Here is a 16,570-nt window from a genome sequence, read left to right on the forward strand (position 1 = left end):
ACAAAAATATCAGTTGAAGGAGTTTGTAAAAAAAAAACAAAAAAAAAACTTGGTTGTGCATTAAACTGTACACGTCTCTACCTGCTCTTTATAAGACAAAAAGGGAATCGAATTTACTATTGATTTATATTTCATAAGCAATAGATGAGCCAAAAAAATAAAAGTGGTTGCAACTGACATGGTGGCCAATGACAAGAATGTTCCTCGTGCGATATTCGGAGATGCAGACATCCCTAAATACATTTGCATCATGTGGGCATCCTTAATCGTCCTTATGTTGCCAGATATGACCCTACAACTTTTCCTGGGTGTCCAAAGACAAAAGAAAAACTAAATAAAACATCCATTGGAAAACGCACAGTAGAGTGAAAGTTAATTTCATCATAAGAAAACGCGCAAATTATTTGCATTATTTCAAACACATAAACGAAACATAACACGCCGTTATTGTTCCACTAAGTGGACACGAACAAAACTTTTGGTGAAACGCCTAAAGATGCTAATGTGTGCAACTCTGTTGAGTTATTCGAGAAGTGTTACGGCGTGGATGAGGCCAGAGGAGTCGGATGGACAGGAAAAGCTGTGTGTGTGTTGGAACAGCTGAAGCTGGCGATGGATTGCCTGGAATGCGGTAGATAGGGAGCGCAACGGGACTTTTATGGAAACTACCCGCTGAGATGTAACTTCTCTCATAGGACGGTGAGTCTATGTAGCGTACAGCAGACGGAGCGCACGCGTCTGCGAGTTACTGCGGGTGTTGGATTCACGCTTGTCCCGTTTTGTCGGATTTAACCTGCTCTTTAACGGAGAAAGTTCTTATGAAAGTTGGAGGAAAAACCAGGCCGAAAGAGGTAACTTACAACCTCAGCTTTTATTTCAGAATTGCTATATAATAATATATCCGCTGTGATCCGACTTAAACGTGTATTTTAGTTGAGTTTTAAGTATTTAATATTTACATACAAGTTCATAATGTAAAGGTTGATGGGCTATTGGTTGAAAATAACCTCGTAATCATGCGTAAAAGATACTTTTAATTAGGGAACCCTTATTTTATAGGACAACATCAGAATGAAAGACTAAATCACAGGACTTGGCAATAGTATCGCTTTATCAAGTGTACCGTCCAGCTCGCCTGTAGTGTTCTGAGCAAGGGGAGCAAAAAGTTTGTTTGAGTTCTCAATCCATCTAAATTTGTCTTGTAAAAGGTTAAGTGTTCGTTATCTTGTCTGTGAAGCCTTAATTGCGCGTCTGGACATGGAATGTCAGCGTTTAATTGATTAGTAACAAACGAATTTCATACGGGCGAAGTATGCTGTTTTCTGATGCGACACCAAGGTCAGTTATTATGTATTATGGAAAGTAGGAATATGAAATCATGACTTTGAATAATTAAGATGATCACTGTCATACAGACATTTTGTATTATCACATGTACAACCCTCTCTGTACATGTACCATATTCAGTCTAAGTCATTATAGATCTGCAGTTTCCTGTAGTCGTCAGCGTTGAGTGGTCGGCTTCATTTAGAGCGACAAAAATGCCCCTTGAGATTCCATTGATTATTTTGTTGGCTAGATGAAAACTGCTATGTCATGCTTGTGCCTATTCATACCGTCCAATTGAGTGCCACCTTTTTTTATTTTACCAATGGTCTTTTTACCGAGGGTCACTTACATATACCTGTATTTAGCTGATGAGTTATATCTAAAATGAAGGGCTTGAATGGTCCATTGCAAAAGCTGTCAAAGAAAATTCATGTCAAAACAAAAGCTTCATTCATTTTTGTCGTCCTTCCTATATACTTACTAGTCTCAGTTTCATTGTTTATAGGAAACACATGAAGGATGATAGCGCACTACTCTTGTTATCTTAGGTGTAAAAATGACTCAGTGGCATGCCACTCCCGTCAGATGCGGCAGTTAGCTCTCAGAAAAACACAAGGAGGGCGCCAATCATCTCCCAAAAGCATGGTAGGGCCTAACGCATTTAACTTCTGCTCCCGGGTGCACAAAAATAGCAATGACCCTATTAGCCGGAGACACATGCCAGTTTGAACTTGTCTCTGCACACTATACAGTGACTCATCGTGTGGCAGGGATGCCTCTTGTCTGCGCAGCTGTTACGCTCAGTTTGCCCACGACTTCATGTGCTGCACTCCTCCCGTCGCGCTTGTTGCAAACAGGGTGAGCATAAGCGCTCGCATGGAGAGCCAACCAACGAAGTAGCCTCACCAGCTTTAATCTTGGTTTACCCTGTAGAAGTGGACCTTCATTTTTTTAATAATTCTCGTCGTGTCAACACACTCTAGACATTGGTATGCACTATTACAGGGGTACAAATAAAGGGGTAACCTGGTGCTGGAATTGGCTCTGGGTGTTGCAACAAGTTGCAACCCCTTAATTATGACAGGTAAAATGATTCCACTCAAACCCATACGTTCCATGAATGGTAGAGCCAGTGGTCATGTTGGAATCGGGCTGAATCAGGGTGGCTGAATCATCTGTGACAGATGTAATGCTTTATCTATGGCTGGATCCCTGCAGACGTGAGGGAATTGCAATCAGAACAACGTTCCACATTCCTCTCTCTCCGCCACACCAAGGACTGCACACATCGGGCTGAACTGGTAGTACCGAAGTGAATACACAACTCCATTTTGATCTGAATTGAGGAAGTCACCAGTATGACAGTAAACATGTTAGTTTATCAAAGCTGTCTTGTCAACTGCTTGCCCACAAAGTTGGAGGGGCTTATTGCAATGGCATTAGTATAGCAGTGTCAGTTTTAAACATTATGTTTCCTGATGTGAAATGATGTTTTGTAAGAAAATAAATGAGGACTCCCACCATCTGTTAACCACAAGACCCTTTTTCCAGATATTTCTGAATTGATAATATATTATTTTCAGCATCGGCATCCTGACTCTGAGACTGTACAGTCACCAGAACAATCGTTTTGCTGTTCGTCATCTTCCGACCATCTGCAGGAACATTATGAAAAATAACCTTTGATGTGGACACTGAATCAAGTCTTATGTTTTAAAGCTGGCTTAATAGGATAATATAATTCCTTTCAAAGTAACTCAGGGGGGAAAGTTTGCAGCTTAAACTGTTTCAGGGAGATTTCAGTCTAGTGAAGAACCACATTTTAACAGAGGAGATAAATCTACAAAACGTCAAACAAAAATCAAAAATTTATACATAGAGTTTGGGAAGTGTTTTGTCAGAGGGGACAGAAGAACATAAGCTCCAAGAGGAATCCGTTTATTTTCCAGTTTGCACTTTGCCATTTTTGTGTTGGAAAAAATAACCTTTGACATGTAAGAATGAGAGACATATCCATTCATCTGAGTGAGTGAATTACAGATAAATGTAAGTATAGCGGTGATATAGCCCAGTTCTCTGTGTTGGTACCCAGAGGTGAAGCTCCCAGTCAGTTTCAAGGGCCCAGTGAAAACGCCAGTGAGGAGCCAATATGGCCGACGTGGCACAGAAACAAGAGGTAAGGCCAGTCCGAAGCTCCTGCTCTTCCTATTATTCTTAAACATTTCATGTTGTTTTCAGAGCAAAACAGAGGCTGACTACTCAGCATGTGCCACGCAAGAGGGCTCAGCAGAAATCATGTACCATTTTGACTGATGTCACAGCACATGCAAAAAAAAAAAAAAAAAAATCAATGGCGACTGACTCAATTTGCTTTCTTTTGATAGTCAAGATGCATTCAGCCTGGTTCTCAATACACTCTCTCTTCTGTTATCACTTATATATTTACATCAACATTCTTTCTAGTGTCTGTTCGTGGATTGTTATTATCCCCAAAAGAGCTGTGCTGACTGGTGGATCATTTTCTCAAGCGAACGCAGTGGACTACCCTGCATTTCTTTTCTCTGGCCAGCTACAGTACAAGCCATTTGTATGTTTCATTTGCACCATGTGGCTCTGCTAACTAGTGAACTGTTGAGCCAAGATTTCAAAATATGCTATAACTCATCTACACGTGCGTAAAATCATACAAATAATCAGATTTGGGGGTAGTTATTTGCATTTGCACGGCAACCATGAAAACCTGTGTGGTACATAGTAGCGCTGGCAACAGTGCAGAACCACATAGAAAGGAACACATGCAGAACGAGACAAAACAGATGGAAATACACAGAACCCCAGAAACCCTAATTTCCATGCCAATATGGCTGTCAGAGGGAATAAAGTCAATTTAGGACTTTTCTGTAGTAGTGACACTCAGAACACTACAGAAACACTTGGCTCAATCATTTGGTACGGACCACATTATAAGTAGTACATACACAGCACACAACATACAACTTCATGCTGTAGCTTTCGCAGTAGCGCACAAACTACAGACAATCTGCGATGTTTTGCGAGCATAATCATTTACTCTATGCATTGGTGTCAATTATTATGTGAATGATTTGTTTTATTGTTAATCAAGGAGGATAAAGGGGAATAGGTTTCAGCCTCCCCTGTTTCCAGCTCACCAGCCGCCACTGATACACAGTGATTAGCACTGGGGGGCATAGAGTTGAAGAATGGTAATTATTGCTTCTCACATAAGGGCATTTAGCATCAGCTCCTTCACCTTCTTCTGCTGGCAATCTGTCCCCTCATCTCCTTTCCTGTCATCTCCTCTCTCCCCCCCTTCTCTCTCTCTCTCTCTTTCCCGCTCATCATCCTGCACCCAAAAGATCCTTCTTTCTGCTTCCAAGCCAGTGGCGAAGAGCTATGTGCCCAAGCTTGGCAAAGGGGACGTAAAGAATAAGTTTGAAGCCATGCAGAAGGCCAGGGAAGAGCGCGGTAAGAGGCGGAGTCAAGAGGAGCACCAGAGGAGGAGGGAACAGTACGTTAGAGAGAGGGAGTGGAACCGCAGGAAGCAGCAGGTCGAAACCAATTACGCCAGCGGTCGCGTTGGTGCATGGCGTGAACCCCCCCGTTAAGAGTTTGGACTTCATTTGCACAGCTAACCCCCGCCCCCCCGCCCCCTTCCCCTTGGCATGCTGGGTGATCCACACAGAATACATCCCGTTATAACATCATAATGCGAATATTTATTTCACCAGATAAATCAGCTGTTTACAGATCCCAGCATTCGAGAACAAAAGGCCACGGTAGTTCAATGAGTTTGTTACAAAACACCAAGCACCAAGACCAAAAAACTGCAATTTCATGCAGATAAATAACAAAGTGAAATGAACAGCATGAGGTGAAATTCCTCCATTGCTGACTGCAGACAGAAATGAAAATAATCAGCCTAAATTGGAGTAGATTAAATTAAATCTAGCACTGTGACTACCGATGTTACTAAATACCGTGACCCAGTTATTTGAAATCAAAACTCCACTGATTTTGGGGTGGGGGTGGGAGGTTGTAGCGCACAGTGATAAAAAATTGGCCTTTCTTTCATCTTTATTGCCGTTTAGCAGACGCTTTTATCCAGAACAAGTTACATAGGTTACAATTTTTACACGCTATCTATTTATACAGCTGGATATTTACTGAGGCAATTCTGGGTTAATCACCTTGCCAAAGGGTACAGCAGCAGTGGCCCTGTGGGGAATCGAACCAACAGCTTTGTGGTTAGGAGCCCTGCTCCTTACGCTATGCTACACTGCCGCCTCTTTTCTAATTGTTGGTTTCTCTTTCCACCATGAGGAGCTGCTCCAATCAGCTTCCTCTTGCCAACCATGTGCTCCTGCACTTAATCAAGGATTAATGCGCAAAGCATGTCAGTACCAGCGTGGGCCCGGAGCAAAGTGGATGATCCAAGATAAACTGTCCCTTCTAAACGCACTCTGCCCTGACCCTCTGCAGATAAAGGAGCTACTTGCCTCAAGCGATGAGGAGGAGGAGGTGAAGCCAGCCAAGACCGAAAGACTGTACGTCCCCAAGATCACAGGTAGGCCAAAAGAAATAAACAGAAACGGCAGCAGGTGGGATGGGGAACCGGGTCGAGTTGCAGTCCTCTTGGCGGTTCATGCTGCCAGCCCTAAATCAGGTTTGAATATGCAACTGGGTTGACAGGCAGTGTGAATCTGGATTAAACATGGAACTGGATTGAACTGGATTGAATGTTGAATTATGGTTAACAGGCCACATGAATCTGGTTATCTGCCACCTCAACAAGACAGACTTGACCAGCTCTAATATCAAATACCGTCTTTAAATAAAGCCCGTCTGGGTGCTGGTTTGAGTCCTTCTGGAATGATCTATGCCTATTTTATGGTCCTGATATGGATACTGTGACTTTGGATTGAATGTGCATCCAGGTTGACAGGCAGTGTGAAACCTATACTGAATGTTCATTTTCATTGACAGGGAGTGTGAAGGGCAAATTTGCTGAGATGGAGAAGCAGCAGCAGGAGGCGGAGAGGAAGAGGGCGGAGGAGGAGAGGAAGAGGCGTGCTGCCCAGGACGCTTTGGAGAAATCCAAGATCCAGAAGGAGCTGGCAAAGAAGGCCGAGGAGGCAAGTCACCCCGTCACCCACACCCGAAACGGCCACACGGACAGGGGCCGAGGATGCCGGGCGATACCTCCTGCTCCCGTCCGAGGAGCTCCCGCCTCTGCATCTGTAATTATTTAACTAATCTTCCGCGTGCGGACTGGGATGAGTTATTTTAAGTGTCGGCCAGATCCACGCAGTGGGTGTAGATTGGGCCCGGGTCCAGCGGCAGGCTGGAGGAAGTGACCTGACAGCAACAGGGATCGTACATTCTGGAACATGCTGAGAGCGGCTGGCAGAGGACATCTGTTAAGTTAATTTGCTTAACTCAGTGGAGGCCCATCATTAATGTCATAGGCATACTGGGCCGGTCGAATCACCCCCCCCCCCCCCCCCCCCCCCATTTAATGCCTCCCAGACATGGGGGGTGCATTGAGAGGAGCCAGTTCGCACTACCTGAAAACAAACCCCTCAAGCCCAGGAAATAAATTTGGCACAGAGCTCAGGGGAGTAAGCAGCAAGAGTTTAACCCTGAAGTTCAAGGTCTTAATTATCCTCAGAATGTGTGGGGATTGTACCAATTAGAAAATGCTTAAATGCTGCTTGAATTTAATTTGTTGTACCAGTCAGAGGCACAGCTGACAAATAACAATGTGGTGGCACTGTAGCACAATGGGAGCATGGCTCGTAACCAAAAGGTTACTGGTTTGATTCCCCGCAAGGGCAATGTTGTTGTACCCTTGGGCCAGGTACTTAACCAAGAATTGTATCAGGGAATGGACAATAAATGGCATGTAAGTTGCTCTGGGTAAGACCGTATGCTAAATGAATGAAATTTAATATTTTCACACTTAAATTAACTTCTGACACCACAAAGATGGAACAATCATGTCATCTTGTTCTTGTTGCCCAACACTCCAAACCAAAGTGAAACAACAAATGAAGTCTGATTAAATAATGGATTGCTTTCATTCAATAGACTGATGACAAAAGGAGAAGTGGATGTAGCTCAGACCCTGAGGTAAAGAAATATTTCTGTTGTACACCTTGAATCAGAACATAGCCATTGATTGTTAGACAAATTCACAAACCCTTTCAGCGTATTCATTACCATGTGATAAACCAAGCAGGTTTTGTAGCCTGCATTTATGCACTGACTTGTTGCAAATGTTTTAACTGTATACCTCGGGCAACACTTTATTTGTCTCTCTCCAGCACACCATTGTTCAATCTGTACACCTAGTTGGTCAGGGTCCAGGGGCAGCTGAAGCTTATATAGACATTGTGTGACTGGCAGCTGTTTCTCCATATCACACATCGATAACATCAGATGCTCCACTCCATGGCACATGCACACTGTCGTTGGCAAACTCTCAAATGGAGTCTGGAGACTCAACCCCCCTTTGTTTGATTTAACACAAAACCACAGGAGGGAGACGACACTCCCCAGGTGACAGTGGTTCCGGCAAAGTCGTCCAAATCTCCGGGCAAAATCAAAATCAACTTCGAGGACCTGGGCAAGGCCAAGGAGGAAGAGGAGAGGAAGAGGAGCGAGGAGGAGAAGCAGCAGCGATACGAGGAGGAGAGGCGCTCCCTCCGAGAGGCCAAACGCCGCTCCATGGTTGCACTGGTGAGGTCCAGCAGCGATACTTTACAGTACATAAATATTGAAGAGTGATGCTTATAGTGTGCCTTTGCATGCCTTGTATGGAAGTGGTAATCATAGACGCACAATGTAACAATTGCGCTTGCGTCAAACTTGCCTGTCACCGTCCAAGGATGAAGATGAACCCCACCTTAAAGAGAAGGAGCAGGTGACCCCGGGAAAGCTGAAGGTGACCTTTGAGGAGCTGGAGAAGGAGCGTCAGGAGCAGCAGAGGCAGCAGGCCGAAGAGGAGGCCCGGCAGAGGCTAGAGCAGGAGAGGAGGGCCTTTGAGGAGGCCAGGCTGGGGATGGTAACCTTTTGGCGTTACTAGCAATGTGGACATGCAACGTGTCCTTTCCATTGCGGGGATGTCACTCAAGAGTCTAACATGCGAGCGTTGTCGTTTCAGGAAGCCTCAGAGGACGAGGGCGAAGGAAGCTCACCCGCGAAGGAAGAGGTGCGACCCGGGAAACTGAAGCTGAGCTTCGAGGAGCTGGAGAGGCAGAGGCTGGAAGAGGAACGCAGGAGAGTGGAGCAGGAGGCCAAGAGGCGCATGGAGGAGGAGCGGAAAGCATTCACCGAGGCCAAGAGGAACATGGTCAGTGAGGGGGCTCCCTGGAGCGAGAGCCACGCTGGCAGGTCTGGTGAGTTTAGGCGTGACGGTATGGGGACTCAGCACGATGCCCCTTTGCAGATTGTGGATGAGGACGACGACATCCTGGACGCCGCGCTGACCGCGGAAAGCGCCAGGCCAGGCAAGCTGAGCATCAGCTTCGAGGAGCTGGAGCGACAGAGGCAGGAGGAAGAGCAGAGGAAGGCCGAGGAAGAGGCAAAGCAGCGGCTGGAAGAGGAAAAGAGGCTCTTTGCCGAAGCACGGAAGAACATGGTAGGCCATGAGCACCGTTGGTCCAAATTTCAGAGACAGGCAACGCACTGCCAACTTCACGCATAAAGGCTTGTTCAATCTAAAGCTTTTTTTAAAGACATCAATAATGATTCAGCTGCTTATTAAAATGCACAGATTATTTTTTTGTATAATACAGCAGCATTTATAAGCTTACCCTTGTGCTCAGCTGGTCCACATTCAATACAGCTCCATTCTTCCAAAGATTCCAAACTTCCAAAATTCAAAAATTTGGAAAATTGAAACAAAAGTTTACAAAAGATACAAAATTCAAATGGTCAAACATTTTCCCGTAAACAAAAGCACTTGTATTTGTGTGGTTTTAAGGAATCATTGTACCAAGAAACATTACACACATCATGATGTGTGCCTAACTATGAAACCAGATGGGAAAGAAAGCAACGCAGCCTCGGAGAACAGAATAAGTTCAGACACTGTTTGTAAATGAAAGCTAGTCCATGACTATCCAGTGCCATAGCAGAGGTTGTTTTGGACAGGCATGGCAATGATTGCACATTGCGCAAATGTGGTTTTTTGGCAAAGTGCATTTTAGCTACAGTTTTATACGGAGCAGGGCATAACCAGCATGTTGTCCACCTCCACTGACAGGTGGATGACGAGGAGGACCTAGTGAGGAGTGAATCCCAGGAGGGGATTGCGCCTGGGAAGCTGGAGATCAACTTCGTGGAGCTGCTGAAACAGAAGGAGGAGGAGGAGAGGAGGCGCACTGAGGAGGACCGCAAGCAAAAGATGGAGCAGGAGAAGCAGGAGTTCGAGCAGCTGCGGCAGGAGATGGGAGAGGAGGTCAGCAGTGAACCCAAACAGAGGGATTAGCCATCCAGCTCTGGAAGGACTACAGTGTCCTTTGATCCACATTCCTGTAGTTCCTCTCTTTAATTTGTTATTGTATGTTATCCCAAAGATCGCGTCAGTGTTTACTGATGATACTCCACAGGAATGCTGGCATCTGCTGTGCTGAACTTCAACAGCTTCAGCACTTGCAGATTATAAAATGTATGCTTTAGAAATTAAATTTTGTAACAGCATAACCAAAACACAGTGACACTGAGGTGAAGTTCAAGAGCTGGAGGTACTTAAGTTCTGTTCTGAACAGTTACATCACTTACTTTTGGCTGTGGCTTCTGCATTGCAATTCTGGATAAAGATGTATATTACTCCATAGTGCCACCTAGTGTATTCATGTCTGTACAAAGGAAACATATTTCTGTTATGTGGTGAGAGCAGCTATGGAAGACGCAGAAGTGGCCAACCCCATGAGAATTGTATTTGAAACCCTTTTTGTTCCACTAATTACTTTAACAGACATTTTTGTGCGTTTCTCCATTTCCTGTGCTTTGGAACAGGAAGAAATAAATGAAAGCTCCAAAGTGGTGAGCAACGAGTACAAGGAACTCAGCAAGCTCAAGAGAACCGGCTCCATACAGGCGAAGAACCTCAAATCAAAATTTGAAAAGATCAAACAACTGACTGAAGAGGAGATATTAAAAAAAGTTGAAGAGGAGAGGGCGCGGAGAAAGGCAATGGACCTTGAAATCAAAGAGAGGGAAGCCGAGAGATTCAAGGAGGTAAAATTAGACTCTCTTCAGTTTTTAAATATGGATCTTCAAAGGGGTATGTGTTTGGCTATTAAGCTAAGGTCTGTTAAAGAACTACTGTCCCAATACTTTGGACGCCCACCCCACCATGATTATTTTCTTGAAATATTACAGGGTAGATCGACAAATTAAATAAAAAATGAGATTGGTGAAACTTGCTTATTGTAATCTGTCAATATGTTACTGACCTGTCAATTTAATTTTTTGTAAAGTATGTTAACCAACACAGATTGCATTTGCTTTGTGAAGGTTTTCGTTCTCACAAGCTAACTTGCTTGAACCATCTTCAGTGACTCTTTCCACATTTTGACCTCTAGCTATGCTCTTGTGACCCAACCAGTATACACAAAATGGCAAAAACACAGCCCAAACATCACCAACTTGGCTTGGGCATGCCATTCAGGGGCTGCCAGCATCAGCTTCTGATCTCTTTGCAGGAGGATGAGGAGGGTGAGAGGGAGGCCAGCAGGGGGGAGGACGCCCCATTCAGGCAGAAGGTGGACATGCGGGCACGGTTTGAGCAGATGGCAAAGGCAAGACTGGAGGAGGAGAGGAAGAGGATCGAAGAACAGAAACTGCAGAGAATGCAGTTTGAACAGGAAGAGATTGACGCAGCACTGCAGAAGGTAAATCTCTGCCTCCTCTGTCAACCTTTGCTTATCCACCTCACTGTATGAGTATACTGAACATTTGTATGTTTTAATAATGCTTAAGTGTAAAAAATACCAAAAATAACGTTGTTGCAGAAAAAGGAAGAGGAAGACGGAAGCATCAACAGTGGCTCCATGACCTACGAAGACGGATACGAAGATTCCGGGGCTCCCTGGTTCAAAAAGGCCCTCAAAAACCAGTCTGTGGTTGACTCGGAGCCCGTGCGCTTTACCGTTAAAATCGTCGGCGAGCCCAAGCCGGAGGTCACCTGGTGGTTCGAGGGCGAAATGCTTCAGGACTGCGAGGACTATCAGTACATTGAGAGGGGAGAGACGTACTGCCTCTACCTGCCGGAAACCTTCCCCGAGGACGAGGGGGAGTACATGTGCAAAGCGGTGAACAGCCGAGGCACCGCTGCCAGCACATGCCTCCTCACAGTGGAAAGTAAGCCACACTAACTGCGTGCCGTGACTTCCCGTTTCCTTACTAACCGCGGGTGAACTGCATGGATTGCCACCCCCATCATCATCATCATCATCCTCCTTTTCCTCCTCCTTTCAGTTTCTGATTCTATAAACCCATCTTCTCTCTCTTCCAGCTGAGGACTACTGACGCTCTTCCCTGGAACTTTCCCTGTCCCTCCCTGTCTTCTTTTGCAAAACTCCTGTTTCTAATGGTGGGGCCAAAAGAGCAGCAAATTGCTTAGTGTCATTCCTCCAAAGGATTTTAAAAAAAAAAAAGCATCTTCCTTGGGCAAAAAACACTGTTTACATGTTGGTCATGACTGAGCTCCACTCAAGTGCCAAACACAACATCTGAATCTCACCAGAAATCCATTTTCCTGAACAGTTTGAAGTATGAGCATTTCTAAGCATTTGTATCAGGGCTTATTTATATCGGTTTTCAAAAAGGCTCATTTCATTTTGCAAAACTGCACCTTTACTTCCCTTGTCTTTCCAGTGTCTAACCACTTTACCCCATCTACCAACTACAGAATTTATTTTAAAGAGTCAACCTCCATAGACACTCTAATAAATGCAGTAATAAAAAGGAGTGCTTTGAAAAAAAAATGTTTTCCATTACCTTTCTGAGGGGAGCTTGATCTTATAATCACACCGTGGACGCAAAGTGAGATTTTTTTTAAGGAGTCAGAGGGGCCATCACTCGTGTCTATTTTGCCATGTCTGACCGTGATCAAGCCGTCCCCCATTTTGGAAAAAAGTGAAAGCCAATAACTTTTCAAGTAACTCTGTAACTGCATTTAGGAGTCTCTGGGTTGAAGGGTTCCACCGAGCAGTCTGCACAGACTGATTCATAACTAACCAGAAATGTGTGCCTCCTGTACCTTCCTACAAGTATCAAGTATCAGTCAGGATATAGAACCTCTGCCCACATTGCTGGATAAATGGACTGAAGTCCTTACTGTGTCTGTTGCCGTGCATCAAAATAACATGGCCGAGCCAACATTACGATGCAGATTTCAAATGTGCAATCGTGTTTGAAGATATTCCCCACTTCCAACGGTAAATTCCATCCAATTCTACAAGTTAGGTAAAAAAAAAAAAAGGGGCCCTGCCCCATTCTGTAAAGTACCCCCTTCTCATCATTCAAAATGTTTTGTGTTTAATGTTTTGCAATATGCAGGTATGATTCTTACAAGTTAGGACAATCGAGTTCCCTCCATCACAGTCTATACTATCACTAGTTGCCCCCCAAATGTTTTCTGATACTTAAGCAACTTGCTTTCAAATTGAATACATTGATTTGTAAGTGCTATTTGCTGTGGTTGCCTCGTAAGCACACGGTATGTTGGTGAAATGAAGGAATGTGTGTTTTTGCATTACCATATTGTGATATGTGTAATAAAAATAAGTAAAATATCGACTGTCTTCTCATTTTAAAACACAAGTTTCAAGGTTGAAAGGCTGCCAACACAGCGTGTCATGAGACAAAATGCTCATTCACCATGAGAAGACTGAAAAGGTAAAAAAAAAAAAAAAATATATATATATATATATATATATATATATATATATATATATATATATATATATATATATATATATATATATATATATATATATATATATATTACACACATACACACACACTTATTTATACTGTACTTCCACCCAGTATTATGACAGGGTGTCTGGGCTGTGAAAATAGGGACCACTTGTGCTGCAGTGTTCTCTGGAAACACCATTTTCCATTCAACACTTTCTATCCAACACACTGTCCAGTACAGAGAAAGACAAAAGTGAACAGAGGATGTTTTACTAAATCATTTGCGCAGATGCAGACATTATGCGGCAAATCAAGGTCTTGGGCCCAAAGTCTTAAGCATTACAAGTTTAATTTTTGAACATGTGAACAATGTTACAGTCAAAACTTGAACAGACAGTCCTAAAAAGTACATTTAAAAAAATATACACAGCAACATTCAAGGATTTGTGTTTACCTCTAATGCATGCTCCCCTTTTTCCATATCTCAGTTAAGCTTCTTTTTTTGTCTTCTTTTCTACATCCCCACGAATTTGCTGTTGAGAACATGTTCCTCAGAAGGAAACAGCATCTCACATGCATGCTAATTAAATATATGCGCCCAAATGATGGGCACCAAGTTACTTGCAAGTTTAGACAGCCAGCTTAAACTATCCAATTTACTGCCAAAAATGATCCTGCCGCTGAAAGGTCAACACACACAGTTCCATGTCTAAAACCAACTAAAAAGGCATTTCTATGAATATGCAAAACCCTAAAATTAATAACTACGAGAAGAAAAGCAGATGCAAAATTTAAACGGTAAGCTGTTGGACTACTGGTTTTAAATGATACGCTATCATTTTATGGCATGACAGTTGTAAGTTTGAAAAAAACAAGCTTGAGTTCATGGTTGACGGCATTAGACAGTCCCTAAACAGAGCATCATCATCATTACTTTTTGCAATCACAACATTTCCTCAAGTTTACCTTATAACTGGAGCCCTTGAATGGTCTACGTTCACCAGCGGAATAGACTCAAAGGATTCCTCCTTAGGGACAAACTAGCTCAGGGCCTGATTCTATGAACTACGCTTGCAGCATCTTCAACACTGTGTGTGAAAAGGCAGGCAGCATTTTTAAATATTGGCACTACAGAAATCGGGCATCACAGCTTTCACACTATATCACAGTTTCCTTGATACAACATGGTCATGGATTGCATTGAATTCCAATTCTGCATTAGGCACAGGACTAAAGTCTTGACTGAAAGCTTTGTTACTGCATGCAGTACCTTTCAGTGGCATTAAGGAGAGAAAAACAAAATCTCTAAAACTCTATGCACTTGTCACAAGAGAATTAGACTTACCAGGACACTAATGTATGCATTATATAACTTATGGAAAAAAACTGATCAACATTACATCAGAGAAAACATACTGATGAGCAAAGATGAGCAAACTAACATTGCAGTCATCAATCCTAACACCTTGCTAGGCATCGCGCAGTCAGGTATAACTATCCACTTTGACACAAATAACTTGCTTCCATTCATCACGGACAGAATTCCACTGACATGCAAGTCATTCCTACTCAGAACATTTTCAAAAAATTCTTAATATACGAAGGCTGTTGGTCTTTTAGATTTTCTTTGCAGTCACAGTACTTCAAAAGATTTAGGCATCCCTACTGTAACTTGTCCTACACAAAAAGTCTACATTTGCTGTTGCTACAAAAGGCAAGTCAGAAACAGAATCATTCACAGGTCAAACACTGGTGTCCTTAGGTTATGCTTACCTGTGTTACTGCAGCAGAACCTAAGGTGCAAGGTCTGGGTGACACTGCAAAGATTAAATATTGCACCGTTTGCCATCAGTAAAAACTCAGCAAATCAACAGCCGCCAGTACAAAAAAAGGACTTTTATATAATGGCATGTCACTTTAATATCAAATGAATATTGCAATTCTGCGCAGCGGCATCTTCAAGTCGCTGAAGCACTTTTCAACATACCTAACTACTGAAAAATTACACGGATACACAGTCATCATGTACTTTCACATGCTAAAATATAACATGAGTTAGACGTTTAAAATTCATGGCGCTGAACTCGGAACTTAAGTGCAAATTAAAGAAAAAACATCCTGAATTAGGCTTAGTGACTGAACATTGACTGGAACTGCAAGTTTAAGCTTTTCTAAACCACAGCATTTTTTCGATTCAAGGGGAAATACGCACATACTCTCAGGTTTATAAAACTGAAAACAGCATTCCCTGCAAACACAAATTCTCCCGAGCTGTACATGTATCAATCCGTAACTGGACAGTACGCTTATATAGGGAATAAACTCACGTTTCAGTGTTCAAAACCGAACGGTCCGACTTGCAAGCGCTCCTAAAAAAAGCAGCGGTATAGAAAACAAACTACAATGCCAGGTTTTTTGACAGCCTTAATGCACATCACTGTGGTTACTTGAAGGCAAGGTCAAAATTGACGATCCAGAACTTTTTAACAGGCATTAGCTAACGTCAGTTCAGATCTCATGAGCAGTTTCAATTAATGGGTTTGGAATATTGTGATACTTACCCACAATCAGATGGGAATTCTTATTTTTTTTCTCTCCCAAATAAATACAGTTTTGAGCAGAACAGTTCATTATTCAATCTCTCAAAGAAATACATTGAAAGAAACAGGAACTGGGTTCTGACATGTTTTCATGGTTTTGTACTTACAGTGGAATTGCCCCATGAAGGCAGCATAGGTTTCCTCATCGTTTAAAACCTACAGGCCTATGCTGGATGCACTTTGACAGACAGTAGCAAAGTAAATCGATTTTGCATTCAGAAGTCTTTTAATCATAAAAACGTTTTATAAAAAAAGAAGCCAGCATGTATATATACAAAAAAACAATGGCTTTTAGATGCTAAAATGGGAGGGGGAGGGGGGAAAAAAACAAATCAGTACTTTGCAGAGAACGGCAATCGGAACACATTTACCTGTGCTGTGAAAAGTAGATCAACTAAGATGTCCGTAACAATGTCACATTTTAGGGAACATTTAATAACAGTATGCTTGGCTTACCGCTTTTCTAAACTTGCCTGTGAGGGAAGAAGTTTTTCTCTCATTACAAACAGTACAGCCTACCTCACTCAAGATATCAGGAGAAGGTACAATACACTTAAAACACTACAGTACTAGGTTATTGCATGTGTCACATACCTCGCCAACACAAAGGCATTCTTTACGGATACCACTGCCTACGGCTATGAATCAGAGAGTGCTAGTGAAAACAGGTGCAGGAATAAAGACTAATT

At 43.0% G+C, this 16,570-nt stretch overlaps 1 protein-coding gene across 5 annotated transcripts; it reads left to right on the forward strand.

Annotated features, from left to right (window-relative positions):
* The first annotated feature begins 700 nt into the window (after positions 1-700).
* Positions 701-13,076, forward strand: LOC118795998 (nexilin-like). Of its 5 annotated transcripts, none has more exons than XM_036554823.1 (14): positions 701-851; positions 3,422-3,505; positions 4,707-4,898; positions 5,830-5,914; positions 6,334-6,482; positions 7,438-7,479; positions 7,888-8,088; positions 8,237-8,413; positions 8,513-8,989; positions 9,617-9,811; positions 10,372-10,593; positions 11,061-11,249; positions 11,370-11,718; positions 11,873-13,076. In XM_036554823.1, exons 2-14 carry the CDS (start codon positions 3,479-3,481, stop codon positions 11,884-11,886), a joined length of 2,319 nt encoding a protein of 772 aa, XP_036410716.1. In that variant the 5' UTR covers positions 701-851; positions 3,422-3,478; the 3' UTR covers positions 11,887-13,076. The 5 variants fall into 5 exon arrangements, with proteins under 5 accessions (XP_036410716.1, XP_036410718.1, XP_036410719.1 ...); XM_036554825.1 differs by lacking the exon at positions 11,873-13,076 and having other exon boundaries at positions 8,513-8,701; positions 8,798-8,989; positions 11,370-11,811; XM_036554826.1 differs by lacking the exons at positions 7,438-7,479; positions 11,873-13,076 and having other exon boundaries at positions 8,513-8,701; positions 8,798-8,989; positions 11,370-11,811.
* The last annotated feature ends 3,494 nt before the right edge of the window (positions 13,077-16,570 follow it).

This window comes from Megalops cyprinoides, chromosome 20 (assembly GCF_013368585.1).
Source record: "Megalops cyprinoides isolate fMegCyp1 chromosome 20, fMegCyp1.pri, whole genome shotgun sequence".
Taxonomy (NCBI): domain Eukaryota; kingdom Metazoa; phylum Chordata; class Actinopteri; order Elopiformes; family Megalopidae; genus Megalops; species Megalops cyprinoides.